Genomic DNA, 14,803 nt, shown 5'->3' with positions numbered 1-14,803 from the left:
TAATTGCCTTTGAGGTGGTGATGGTGAACCGCCTTCTTGAACTGCTGCCGTCTATGTGGTCTAAGTACACCCAGAGCGCTGTTAGGGAGTTCCAGTAATTTGATCCAGCGAGAGTGAAGGAACTGAGATATATTTCCAAGTCAGGATGATCTCTCCTGCCTTCCATCCTATCACTGACCTTCCCTTTTGTTTTTTCACATCCTCCCCCTTTCACTTGCTCAAAACCAATTATATTTTTTAATTTTCCCAGTTCTGATGAAAGGTCAGAGACCTGAAACGTGAAGCCCGTTTCTCTCTCCAAAGTTGTTGCCATACCTGCTGAGACTATTTCCAGCATTTTCCGCACGTTACCGCTTTCACATGAAGTTGCTGCAGTTTCGGTCATGACTTGTTTACTCCAAAACAAAAACAGAATTACCTGGAAAAACTCAGCAGGTCTGGCAGCATCTGCGGAGAAGAAAAGAGTTGACGTTTCGAGTCCTCATGACCCTTCGACCGAATTCAGACCTGCTGAGTTTTTCCAGGTAATTCTGTTTTTGTTTTGGATTTCCAGCATCCGCAGTTATTTTGTTTTTATACTTGTTTACTCCAGTTTGTAGAGACTGGTATTGCTTCTGTAGATTGTTTGCTGACGGTCTTTGCTGTAAAATAATCTGCTTGCTGCGAGTCCTGCTGTAATCTATGTTCTACAGGCAACTCATTGCAGTACAATGGCAGTATGAGATACAAAACTAATCCTACTTGATCACTTCTTTCCCAATTAACTTTCCACTCAATACACTGAAAGCAACCTAAATTTAGTTTTATATGTTACAGTAGTAAAAATCTACACTTGTTACAAATTCTACAAGCAATTGAAAAAAAAAAACCTTCGCAAAGTACACTAATAGAACAGATAAATACTATCTACTTTCAATAGAAATTGGAGATCAGTTTAAATGAAGATTTCATATGGAGTAGCATTGCACAGGTAAAGACCAATCAAAATGGAGTCATCAATAATTTAAATTATTCAACTGTTTTATTTATAGGCATTTCTGTACAATACAATGATTGAATGTTCTGACAGTACTATTCAGCTGACAGGCATTTATAAGGAACAACCTTATAAATCCAAAGGAGCACAAAACAGTTAATCTTGTAATTAAATTCATGAGTTGATAAAAGTCCTTTGTCACTCACTGATTCTTAATGCTGAAAGCACCACAATTTGTTAAAGTGCTACATTACATAACATAACTTGACCTATTCATCACTGTTTGGGAAGACCGGTGAATATTTATACGTTCCTTAAAAAATGACTTCACTTTCATGACGAGCAAGTGCTGGTGGTAGTGTTGTTCCACAGGGGCCTTGAAAATAAAATCTGCAAAGAGAATATATTCCATCAATTAGATCAATTTATCTCTGTGGGCAGGCAGGTGGAGAGATGGAAAGAGAGGCAGGACTGTGCTGGAAGAAGGCACTACAGCTCCTCCACATTCTACAAAAGGTGACAAACAAACAACACTTCTCCAAACCTTTAAGGGTCACTGTAAAACTAGCAAATTAGTCACAACATATTTTCCACTTAATGCTTCCACACATGTCACAGAAGGGGCCCTTTACCCATTTTAATTGACTCATTACCAATTTCAGGCAGCCACCAGGTATGCCTAAAAAGAGGAAGGATCAATTTGGTGGCAGCCATGCACTCGTACAGATTAGATGCATGATCTTATGGCCAGAAATTATATTGGTACATATTTTGGATATAATTTATTTGGACACACTAGTAGAAATACCTTTTGCCAAATGTAGCCTCTGCCAAAATGTTGGATTAGGCCCAGCATGCAAACTGAGTCTGACTTATCTTAGCTCAAATGTCATATGTCTTCATTTTCATCTTACTGTTGTTTTAAGCAACCCATTACAGGTAGATTAATATAGGAAGAATCAAAATGTTTCTGTCTCCATGACATTTCAGACATTTTTTCAGCTAGTCTTCATTTCCAACCTGAAATTTTAGTGGCCAAAAGAGTCATATACATATGGGGGAATTTAGTGAAGTTGCTTCAATTAATGTCAAATCTTACTGAACTCTTGCTCTGACACCAAGCAAATGGATTTTAAACAGTTTAATTTCTTCTGCCACCAACAATCACTCTCAGCTGGTTGCACTACCAAATGTTAGCCCAATTGCTTTGATCGCTGTTTGGACTGATCACTCGAACACACCCAGATCAAACAAAATGTCAACCACTTAATCCACAACCAGCACTGAGAATTAATTGTGTAATGATTTTAAGTTGTGCCCAGCTTGACAGGATATAGAAAAAAAGGACAGAAAAGCAGGTAGGAAGCTGGTCAATAAATATCATTTGTAGTTTTTATAATTAAGGTTAAAATAGGATTTTTAAATTGTATATTAAACACAAAATTCGCATTACAGTAATTTAACTGTCAGCACCCCTCTCCAAAAGCACCATGGAGAGTTTGAAAGCTGTTGATGTCATGACTATTAATCATTGCAAAACAGATCCATACACTCCCTTGTCTGGGCAAAAAATCCCCAAGCTCCTGAAATTCAACCCAATATAGTCTTCATCAATAAAGACATTTTTCAGCAATACTCAAGTTCTGTACTACCAAGCGACTATTTGAAAAAAGGTTCTGCTAAAAAACTCCCAGCAAAAGTAAAGTGATTCTAAACTTAACCATTAATTCCAACCCTAAAACAGATTTTATGAAGTAAAATTAGGGGTAGGGGTTTGTTCCAAAGGGTTCAGATTTTGCAACACTGGCATTCTATGGATTAATCCTTGGAGAATCAAAGACTGTGAAGAATCACAAGAAAAATTCTAAATGTTTTAATTTGCTCAAATTATGTTTAGACCACCCATAGAAAAAATATTATTAATGAGCAGATATGGTGATATTTTCATGGGTCATACAGCAAAGGGGCCATTCAATCCATTGTTTGTGCCAGCTAAATTCTAAATGTGCCCTCCCTCTTTTCCCACAGCTCTAAATTTTTCCCTTTCAAGTACATGTCCAAATTATTTTTCAAAGTTACAACTGAATCTGATTTCACTGCCTTTTCAGGCAGTGCATTCTGGGTTATTATAACTTAACATGAAAAAAAAGTTTTCCAGCTAGCTCTTTTGCCAATTATCTTAAATCTTTGACCTCTGCTTACCAACTCTCCTGCCAGTGGAAACTATTATTTACTCTATCAAAACCCTTTAAAATTTTGAACACTTCTTAAATCTCCCCTAGACACTGCAGGAACTTTAGGTTCCTGTGACTGATTCTGGGGAGGTGGGTCAGATGGGTTCCATTTCAACAGAGCTGGGACTAATGTTGGGAGACGGTTTAAGCTAATCTGGCAGGGGAATAGGAACCAAGATGTAGCATTAGAAAGGAGAAGCAAAGTTCACAAAGGATTGGGAGAGACATACAGCACTAGAGTAAGAAATAATAAAATGTTATGCAGGGCAAGACTAAATGTAAATAGAATAAGATCTAATTCAGGTTTACAATACAATATGCCGATAAAAAACCTGGCTCAAAAAAAAGGGGTAAAACTGGGTACTAAATATTCCTGGATTCACTGTATTCAAGAGGGGGAAGAACAGGGGAGGGATTTTTTTTATTCTTTCACACAATGTGCTGGCTATGCCAGTATTTTTATTGCCCATCCCAAATTGGCCTTGAGGTGGTGGTGAGCTGCCTTCTTGAACTGCTGCAGTCTCTGTATTATAGGTACACCCACAATGCTGTTTTAGGATGGGAGTTCTAGGGTTTTGACCCAGTGACAATGAAGGAGTGGCGATATAGTTCCCACTTCCACTTCCAGGTGGAGATGCTCCCATGCATCTGCTGCCCTGGTTCTTCTAGGTGGTAGAGGTCACAGGTTTGGAAAGTGATGTTAAAGGAGCCTTGGTGAGTTGCTGCAGTGCATCTTTTAGATGGTACAGACTCCATGCCTCGTTGGAGGAGGGAGTGGATGTTGAAGGTGGTGGATGGGGTGCCAATCAAGCGGGCTGCTTTGCCCTGGATGACGCTGAGCTTCTTGAGTGCTGTTGGAGTTGAACTCATCCAGGCAGGTGGAGAGTATTCCATCACACTCCTGACCTGTGCCTTGTAGGTGGTGGACATGCTTTGTGGAGTCAGGAAGCAAGTTACTCGCTGCAGAATTCCCAGCCTCTGACCTGCTCTTGTAATCTGTATTTATATGGCTGGTCCAGTTCAGTTTCTAGTCAATGGAAACCCCCAGAATGTTGATAGTGGGGAATTCAGTGATGGTAGTGCTGTTAATGTCAAGGAGAGATGGTTAGATTCTTCTTGTTAAGAGGTGGTTATTGCCTGGCACTTGTGTGGTGCAAATGTTACTTGCCACTTATCAGCTCAAGCCTGAATATCGTCCAGGTTTTCCTGCATATGGACATGACTGCTTCAGTATCTGAGGAATGGTGAACATTGTGCAATCATCAGCAAACATCCCCTTTTCTGACCTTATGATGGAGGGAAGGTCATTGATGAAGCAGCTGAAGATTGTCAGGCCAAGGACACTACCCTGAGGAATTTCTGCAGTGATGTCTTGGGACTGAGATGACTGACCTCCAACAACCACCATCTTTCTTAGTGCCAGGTATGACTCCAACCAGTGGAGAGTTTTCTCCCGATTCCCATTGACTCCAGTTTTGCTAGGGCTCCTTGATGCCACACTCAGTCAAATGCTGCCGTCACTATTTTCTGGGAAGAGAATTCCAAATGCTAATGACCCTCTAGGGAAAAAAAATTCTCATCTCAGCCTCTTATTCTTAAACTGTGTCCCCTAGTTCTAGAGTCCTCATAGAGGAAACATCCTCTTAACAACCACCCAGCCAAGTCCCCTCAGGATTGTACATGTTTCAGTAAGATCACCTCTCATTCTTCTAAATTCCACTGGGTATGGACGCAGCCAGCTCAACCTTTCCTCATAAGATAACCCTTTCATTCCAGAAATCAGCTGAGTGAACTTCCTCTGAACTGCTTCTAATGAATTTATTTCCTTTTTCAAATAAGGAGACAAAAACTGTACACAGTATTCCAGGTGTGGTCTCACCAAGGCCCTGTACAACTGCAGTAAAACATCTCTATTTTTATATTCCATTCCTCCTGCAGTAAATGCCAACATTCCATTAGCCTTTCTAATCACTTGCTGTGTATGCATACTAACGTTTTGTGATTAATGTATCAGGACACCCAAATCCTTCTGTACCAGAGTTCTGTCATTTCTCTCCATTTAAATAATATGCTGCTTTTCTATTCTTCCTGCTGAAGTGGCCAAGTTCATGTTTTCCCACATTATACTCCATTTGCCAAATTTATGCCCACTTGACCTATTTATATCCCTTTGTAGACTCTTTACCTCCTCTTGACAATTTACTTTCCTAACTATCATGGTGTCATCAAACAAATTTAGCTTTAATACATTCAGTCCCTTCATCCAAGTCATTTAGATAGATTATAAATAGTTGAGGCCCCAACACCGATCCCAGTGGCATTCCACTACTTATAGCTTGCTAACCCAAAAAAGATCCATTTATCCCTACTCTCTGCTTGTTAGCAAACCATTCTTTATTCCTGCTTACATTTCCCCCTACACCATGTGCTCTTACTTTGATGTGGCACCTTATCAAATATCTTTGGAAATCCAAGTACACCACATCTACAGGTTCCCCTTTATCCACCTTGTTGGTTATTTCCTCAAAATAAACTCAAATTAATTAAACATGATTTCCCTTTCACAAAGCAATGCTGACTCTGCCTGATCACATTATGATTTTCTGAGTATTCTGCTATAACCTCCTTAATAATGGAATCTGTAATTCCCCTATGACAGATGTTAGGCTAACTGGCCTATAGTTTTCTGCTTTCTTGTCTCCCTCCTTTCTTGAATAAAGATATACTTGCTATTTTCCAATCCACTGGGACCGTCCAGAATCTCTAAGGAATTTTGGAACACTATAACCAATGCCACTACTATCTTTGCAGCCACTTCTATTAACATCCTAGGATGCAGGCTATTTGGTACTGGAGACTTGTCTGCCTTTAGGTCTAATAGTTTTCCTAGCAAGTGGTATTGAGCTAAGTGGGGCTGACAAATTCCCAGGTCCGGATGGACTTCACCCCAAGGACTTGAAAGAAGTGGCTAGTGAGATAGTTGATGCATTAGTTTTAATTTTCCAAAATTTACTAGATTCAGGGAAGGTTCCATTAGATTGGAAAATAATAAATTTAACTCCTTTATTCAAAGGGAGGGAGACAGAAAGCAGGAAACTACAAGCCAGTTAGCCTAACATCTGTCATAGGGAAAATGTTAGAAACTATTATTAAAGATGTTATAGCAGGCACTTAGAAAAGTTATAGACAATCATTCAGAGGCAACATAGTTTTGTAGAAGGGAAATCAAGTTAACCAATTTATTGGAGTTCTTTGAAGGAGTCACATATGCTGTGGATAAAGGGAAACTGGTGGATGTACTGTACTTAGATTTCCAGAAGGCATTTGATAAGGTGCCACATCAAAGGTTACTGCAGAAAATAAAAGGTCAAGATGTAGGGGGTAACATATTAGCAAGGACAGGAGATTGGCTAGCTAACAGGAAGCAGAGAGTTGGCATAAATGGGTCTTTTTCTGGTTGGCAGGATGTAACAAGCGGTGTGCTAAATGGATTAGTGCTGGGGCCTCAACTTTTTACAATTTATATAAATGACTTGGATGAGGGGGACCAAAGGAATGTTATTAAATTTTCTGATGACAAAGATAGAAAGGAAAGTAAATTGTGAAGAGGACATAAGGAGGCTACAAAAGGTCATAGATAGGTTAAATGAGTGGGCAGAGATCTGGCAACTGGAATATAATGTGGGCAAATGTGAACTTGTCCATTTTGGCAAGAAGAATAAAAAAGCTTATTATCTAAATGGTGAAAGATTGCAGAGCTCTGACATTCAGAGGGACCTGAGTGTCCTAGTGCATGAATCACAAAAGACAAGTAGCCAGATACAGCAAGTAATTAGGAATGCTAATAGAATGTTATCATTTATTGTGAGGGGAATTGATTACAAAATTAGGAAGGTTATGCTTCAGTTTTACAGGGCACTGGTGAGACCTCATATGGAGTAATGTGTTCAGTACTTATTTAGTACTTATTATACGGTCTCCTTATCTAAGGAAGGATGTACATGCATTAGCAGTTCGGAGAAGGTTTACTAGACTAATACCAGGAATGGGCTGGTTGCCTTATGAGGGAAGGTTGGACAGGTTAGGTATGTTTCCACTGTAATTCAGAAGAATAGGAGGGAACTTGATTGAAACATTAAAGATCTTGAGAGGTCTTGATAGGGTGGATGTGGATAGGATGTTTCCTTTTGTGGGAGAATCTAGAACTAGGGGTCACCGTTTAAAAATAAGGGGTTACTCATATAAGACAGAGATGAGGAGAAATTTTCTGAGGGTAGCGTGTCTTTGGAACTCCCTTTCTCAAAAGGCATTGGAAGCAAGTCCTTGAATATTTTTAAGGAAGAGTAAAGAGATTCTTGATTAACAAGGGGGTGAAAGGTTATTGGGGGTAGACAGGAATGTAGAGTTGAGGTTACAATCAGATCAGCCATGATCTTATTGAACAGTGGAGTAGGCTCGAGGGGCTGAGTGGACTACTCCTGCTCCTAATTCATATGTTTGTAGTACCTTTTCCCTAGTGATGATTGTTTTAAATTCCTTCCTCTCCTTCGCCTCTTGATTTTCAAGGTTTCTTTCGGAAGTTTTCTAAGTCTTCTACAGTGAAGCCAGACACAAAAAACCTGTTCAAAGCCTCTGCCATTTCCTTGTTTTCAAATTATTAATTCCCCAGACTCTCTCTCTATATATAGAGGACTAACACTAACTTTAGTTATTCTTTTCCTATTTAAATATTTGTAGAAACTCTTACTATCTATTTTAATATTAATAGCGAGCTTTCTCTCATACTCTACTTTCTCCCTCTAATATTTCTTTTAGTAATTCTTTGCTGGTTCTTAAAATCTGTCCAATCTTCTGACCTACAACTAATATTTACAGATTTGTAGTGTTTCTTTCAACTTGATACAAATGTTAACTTACTTATTTAGCCATCAATGATGTACCCTTCTCAAAGAGTCTTTCTTTCTCATTGGGATTAATCTTTGCTGAGTGTTATATCTCCTTAAAAGTCTGCCGCTACGGGAAGGATTTTTACCTCATCGGGCAGGTGCAGTGGGCGGGTCTGAGTGCAGCCGCAAAACTGACTGCCGCCCACGATTTCACGGTGGCTGGCCAATTAAAAGCCAGCCAGCTTGAATCATGAACTGCAACACTCGCGAGAGTGCACAATGACGTTGGGATGCTTGCCCGATGTCATTGCGCACTATTTTTCTTCCATTCGGGTCACCTGCCTGCTGAGGGAAAAATTCCCACACCTCTACTGTCCTACCTTTTAACCTAGTTTCCTAGTTCACTTTGGCTAGCTCTACCTTCATACCCTTATAGTTACCTACCTTTAGGTTTAAAACACTAGTCTTAGACCCAATCTTCTCCCCTTTGAACTGAACATGAAATTCATGTTATCATGCTATGATTGCTGTCACCTTGAGGCTCCTTTATCATGAGATTATTGATTAATCCTGTCTCATTGCATATCACCAGGTCTGGAATAGCCTGCTCTCTGGTTGGCTCTTGACTGTACTGCTCTTAAGAAATTGCCCTGAATACACTCCATAATCTCATTTTCCAAGCTACCTTTACCAATCTGCTTCGTCCAATTTACATGTAGATTGAAATCACCCATGATCTTTGTTACATGCCCCATTTATTTCTTCCTGTATTTTGCCTTATACATCCCATTTATTTCTTACTGTACACTGTCCTACGGTGTAACCATTGTTAGGGGACCTATAAACTACTCCTATAAGTGACCTCTTATCTTTCCTATTTCTTATTTCTACCCAAACTGATTCTACATCTTGCTCTTTCAAGCTAAGGTCATCTCTCATTACTGTGCTGTCATCCTCAATTAACCAAGCTATCCAACCACATTTTCTTAGCTTCCTGTCCTTCAGAAATGTCATGTACCCTTGAATATGCAGGTCCCAATGTTAATCACCTTGCAACCATTTTTCTGTAATGGCCATCAAGTCATATATATTTATTCTATCCGTGCTCACAATCTATCCATTTTGTTACAAATTCTGTGTGCATCCAGATACAGAGCCTCTAACTCTGTCTTTTACCATTCTTGCGATCTCCCTGGCTTTATCTGATGGTGCAATCTTAAGTTTGTACACTCTGTCCCTTCCTGCAACACTCTGGTTATCATTAGCCAAATTTGCTACCTGGCCTATTACCTCATTGTTTCCCTTTGATTTACCACATCTCTTCTCACATGATCCCTTCTCCCCATCATTTAGTTTAAAGCTCCCTCTACTGCCCTAGTTATAAGACTCACCAGAACATGGGTCCCAGCATGGTTCAAATGATAAATATCCTATGAGAAAGTGAATTCAAATGATCAAACTGTGATGATGGAATCTGAGCTCACCTTCCCTAGATTACTAATGTGGCAACATAACCACTATGCTACTGTATCCTTTTTTGATAGAGAGTAATATGAAGCAGAAAAAGACCAGCTGATAATACAAGTGAGAACCAAACTGAATATAAAGGTCAGAGAGGAAGTGAAAAAGAAGACCTAAAGGGAATGAGAAGAGACTGGCAATTAACAAAGGAATAATTCAAAAGTCTTCCATTGGCAAATATTTAGTACGTGGTTCATAACAGGAGGGCTGGAGCTGATTACGGATTAAAACAAGAGCTACACATGGTCTTCGCCACAGAAGCAGATGCTACCAGAGTCATAATGAAAGAGGAGGTAGATGAGATAATAGGTAGACTAGAAATTGATAAAAAGAGGTACCACCAGACAGGTTGGCTGTACTCAAATCACCAGGACTGGATGGGGTGCATCCGAGGATGCTGAGAAAAATAAAGATGGAAACTGAGGAGATACTGGCTATAATCTTCCAATCCTCCTTAGATATAAGGATGGTTCCAGAGGGCTGGAGAATTGCAAATGTTACACACTTGATCAGAAAAAGGACTCAAGGATGAACCTAACAACTACAGGCCAGTCAGTTTCACCTCAGTGGTGGGAAAGCTTTTAGAAATGATAATCTGGGACAAAAGTTAACAGTCACTTGGACAAGTTTGGATTAATTAGGAAATGTAGGCAGATTTGTTATAGGCAAATTGTGTCAAACTTCTATTACAAAAACAAAAGCAAAATACAATGGATGTTGGAAATCTGAAATAAAATTAGAAAATGCTAGAAATACTCAGCAGGCCAGGCAGGATCTGTGATGAAAGGTCATCAATCTGAAATGTTAAATTTGTTTCTCTCTCCAGAGGTGTTGCCTGACCTGCTGAGTATTCCCAGCATTTTCTGTTTTTTTTATTTTGAGTGTAACTAACTTGATTTGAAGTTTTTGATGAAGTAAACAGAAGGTTGATGAGGGTAATGTGGTTGTTGCGGTGCTCATGGACTTCCAAAAGGTGGTTCGATAAAGTGCCACATAATAGGCCGTCAGTAAAGTTGAAGCCCGTGGGATAAAAAGGACAGTGGCAGCACAGATATAAAGTTGGTTAAATGACAAGAAACAAGGTAGTGAACAGTTGGTTTTCAGATTGGAGGAAAGTATACAATGCGGTTTTCGAGGATCAGTACTAAGACTGCTGCTTTTCCATATTAATATGACTTAGATTTAGGAATTTCAAACCTTGCAAATTATACAAAACTTTGAAGAATAGTGAACTGAGAGGATAGTGATAGGACTTCAAGAGGACATAGCCTGGTGGATTGGGTGGACATATGGCAGATGCAATTTAACATAGAAGTGCCAAGTGAAGCATTTCTGTGTGCAAAGGAGAGACAATATAAAATAAAGGATATAATTCTAAAGCAGGTGCAGGAACAGACACCTAGGGGTGCGTGTGCACAAATTGTTGAAGGTGGCAGGGCAGATAGAGAAGAAGTGGTTAAAAAGGCATGTGAGATCTGGGCTTCATAAATAGAGGCATAGAACACAAAACTAAGGAAGTTATTATGGACATTTATCATAACTCAACTGGACTAGTGTGTCCAATTCTGGGCACCACACTTTAGGAAGGACGTGAGGGCCTAAAGGCTTTAAAGAGGGTGCAGAAAAGATTTACACAATGATTCAGGGGTTAAAATACTTCAGTTACATGGATAGATTGGTGAAGCAGGGGTTGTTCTCCAAAGAGATGACAAGAGAAGACACAAGATTGAGAGGAGATTTGATAGAGGTGTTCAAAGTCATGAGGGGCCCAGACAATGGAGGGGGAAATTGTTCACAATGGTGAGAGGGTGAACTCTTTTTTAAATAGTGCGTGGTTATGATCTGGAATGTACTGTTTGAAAAGAGTACCAGAGGCAGATTCAATCATAGCTTCCAAAAGGAAATCTGACAAGCACCTGAAGGGGTTAAAAAAATCACAGGCCTATGGGGAAAGGGTTGGTGAGTGGGACTAGCCTGCAGAGAGCTGGCACAGATATGACAGACCTAATGACCTCCTGTGCGAATTGACCTTCTCCACTCTAGGCCGCAGTCCTTGCAGGCTGGGTAGTTAAGTGACAAATGAACTTTAACAAGCGAACGGAGTAAAAGAGCAAGAGGTTCTAGGGATACAGGTGCACAAAATATGAAAAGCACCATTATAGGTCAGAAAAGCAATTAAACATGTTAAACCACTGGGATTTATTTCAGGGGGCAGGTTCAAAAATAGAGAAATTTTATTGAACTTGTATAGGATCCTGGTCAGCTCACGCTTGGTGGGTGCTGTACATAGTTCTGAGCTGCATATAAGACATAGAATGATATGTGCAAAAAAAATTACCAAGATGGTACCAGGACAGAGAGATTATAACTAACTGAATGGGGCTTTCTTTAGTCAGAGACTGGAAGTAGTCTGATGTTTCCATTACATTATATGCTTTCAAATTTCAACCAGATTTGCTGCAAGTTCATAAAGTCTAATGCTTCCAACATTGTTATTAATTCTAATGCTTCATTTACGTTAAACACAAAGTCAATGGTATATTTCAACCCCTGGCATTCTCTAGATACTGCTGGATCATGCAAATCTATAGCATGAGTTCTGATTGTTTTTAAGATACTTTAACTGTGATGGAGAACTTCCAGTCAGTCAAACAGCATGATATTTTAAAAGTATATAGGGCTTAAGTGTGCATTGATAAGGGGGTATAGTACTTAAAAGGCAATTCCCTACAATTCACAGGATCAACAGGTCTTTCAAGTCCCTGAGCTTGCTCAGCCATTCAATTAGATCATGGCTGATCTGTATGTTTCCTCCTTTTACCTACCATAGCACCATATTCCTTAATACCTTTATCCAAAAAAAAATCAATCTTGAATGTCTTGATTGTGCCAGCATCCACAGCAGTTTTTTTTTGGGTGGAGATGGTGGGGAGGGTTGCTAAATAAAGGAAAATTGTATTGTCATGTGTGAAAAAGAGCCGATTTCCCTCCTATATAGACTAACTTTAAATTTTAAAATTATGTCCCATCGTTCTTGATTTCTCTATCAGTGGAAATTATTTTTCTATATCTATCCCATCTAGTCCTCACTGGTGTTTTGCTTTCCTGTTCTCAGATCCCACTGGCATTTTGCATCATCGCCAATGGGAAGTCTGTTGCTGCTTTGTGAGTGGAAAGTCCTGATCTCACCAAACTACTGAAGATTCCTGCCATAGCAGAGTTCCATCCTTTAGATCAGCAGAATCAGGCCAGTGCCTTGAAAGGACTAATTTTCTTCACACCAGTGGATTAAAAATTGTACACGCCATGTCTGCAACATAGTATTGGAAAATCTACATACCTGAATTTTGTGGTGGCTTCTGTGACAACAGTATTGAACTCTGCTACTGGCACACCCCTCGAAGCTACCTGGGGAGCAAACAATGCTGCGGGATAAACGATCGATGAGGTCCCAACCTTAGAACAATTTCAAAAGATTTATTTAAGTATACAACCTTCACCTGCATTGAAACTGGAGCAAGACTAAATTGCCACAGAAAATTTCAGAGGACAAGCTGCTGGACTTTTTTTTAAAAGAAAATATTTGTTCATGGGATGTGGGCTGGACCAACATTTATTGCCCATCCCTAACCGCCCTTGTTCAGGGGGCATTTGAGAGTCAACCAACATTGCTGTGGATCTGGAGTCACATGTAGGCCAGACCAGGTAAGGACGGCAGATTTCCTTCTCCTAAGGGCAATAGTGAACCAGATGAGTTTTTACAACAATCGACAATGGTTCCATGGTCGTCATCAGGCCTTTAATTCCAGATTTTTATTGAAGTCAAATTCCACCATCTGCCGTAGCGGTATTTGAACCAGTCCAATGACGATACCACTATGCCACCACCTCCCTTTCATTAGCTGATAGGATTAGAAGTGGAGAGTTTTATTAGCGTGCAGGTCAAACATATTTAATGTGGCATATTTGAAACTCAATCCTGGTATATCACAGAAGAGAAAGCATACAAGAAACATCTCTTTAGCAAGGAAGTTAAAGATAACTTAAAGGTAAAAACTAAGGCATACCAAATTGCAAAGGTCAGTGGCAGGCTGGAAGATTGGGAAACTTAAGATCAACAAAGGGTTACTAAAAAAATAATAAAAAGAGCAAAGGTAAATTATGAAAGAAAACTAGTGCAAAATGTAAAAACTGATAGCAAAAGCTTCTACAAGTATATATAAGGAAAGAGTAGCTAAAGTGAATGTTGGTCCCTTGGAGGACAAGACTGGGGAGTTAATAGTGGGGAACACAGAAATAGCAGAGGCGCTTAATCAATATTTTGTCTCAGTTTTCACAGTGGAGGACACTAGTACCACCCCAATAGTAATAGGTAGTGCGGAGGATATAGAGAAGGAGGAACTCAGAACAATCACCATTACTAGAGAAAACGTACTGAGCAAACTATTGGGATTAAAGGGTGACAAGTCCCAGGACCTGATGGCCTACATCCCAGGGTCTTAAAGGAAGTGGCAGCGGAGATAATGGATGCATTGGCTATAATATTTCAAAATTCCCTGGATTCTGGAAAGGTTCCAGTGGATTGGAAAAATGCTAATATAAACACCCTTATTTCAAAAAGTGGGGAGGCAGAAAGTAGGAAACTATAGACTATAGTTTAAGGTCTGTCGTTGGGAAATTGTGGGCTGTTAACCTAGCCTTGCAATAATATTTCTAAGTCTGCTTTAGGGACAGAGTGCCAGAGAATTTTGACAAATATAAACTCAAGAGATCCAGCATAGGTTTGTCAAGGTCAAGTCACGTTTGTCTAATCTAGCTGAATTATTTGAAGAGACCACTATAGTAATGTCTCTCAATGTTATAGTTTCAGAAGGGATTCAATAAGGTTCCATAGAACAGACCATTAGAAAAAATGGAGGCCCATGGAATTGGAGGCAACTTATTGCTATGGACAGGGAATTGGTTCGGAGATAGATGACAGTATTGATAATGCATATGTACACTCGATGGCAGAATGTGACCAGTGATGTCTCCCAAATCTGTACTGAGTCCTCAGATTTTACTATTTTTATAATTAGCTGAAGGAAGAGAGAACTACTTATCCAAATGATGACACCAAGGTAGCTAGCACAGTAAGCAATGTAGGCGAGAGCAGCAAGTGGAAATGGAACATTGATAGATTGAAC

At 39.6% G+C, this 14,803-nt stretch overlaps 1 protein-coding gene across 3 annotated transcripts in view; it reads right to left on the bottom strand.

The window, feature by feature from the left end:
- Window positions 1-999: 999 nt before the first annotated feature.
- The window catches only part of sirt5 (sirtuin 5), a 36,434-nt gene continuing 22,630 nt past the window's right edge, over window positions 1,000-14,803 (bottom strand). For all 3 annotated transcript variants that reach the window (XM_041184404.1, XM_041184403.1, XM_041184402.1), the window contains exons 8-9: window positions 12,958-13,073; window positions 1,000-1,366 (exon numbers count right to left, since the gene is read on the bottom strand). In XM_041184404.1, coding sequence (XP_041040338.1) covers window positions 1,291-1,366; window positions 12,958-13,073 — 192 coding nt within the window. In that variant the 3' untranslated portion in view covers window positions 1,000-1,290. The remainder of the gene's footprint in view (window positions 1,367-12,957; window positions 13,074-14,803) is intronic.

This window comes from Carcharodon carcharias, chromosome 3 (assembly GCF_017639515.1).
Source record: "Carcharodon carcharias isolate sCarCar2 chromosome 3, sCarCar2.pri, whole genome shotgun sequence".
Classification (NCBI taxonomy): domain Eukaryota; kingdom Metazoa; phylum Chordata; class Chondrichthyes; order Lamniformes; family Lamnidae; genus Carcharodon; species Carcharodon carcharias.
Note: the sequence above shows the minus strand (reverse complement) of the source record. Positions and strands in the feature narration are given on the sequence as shown.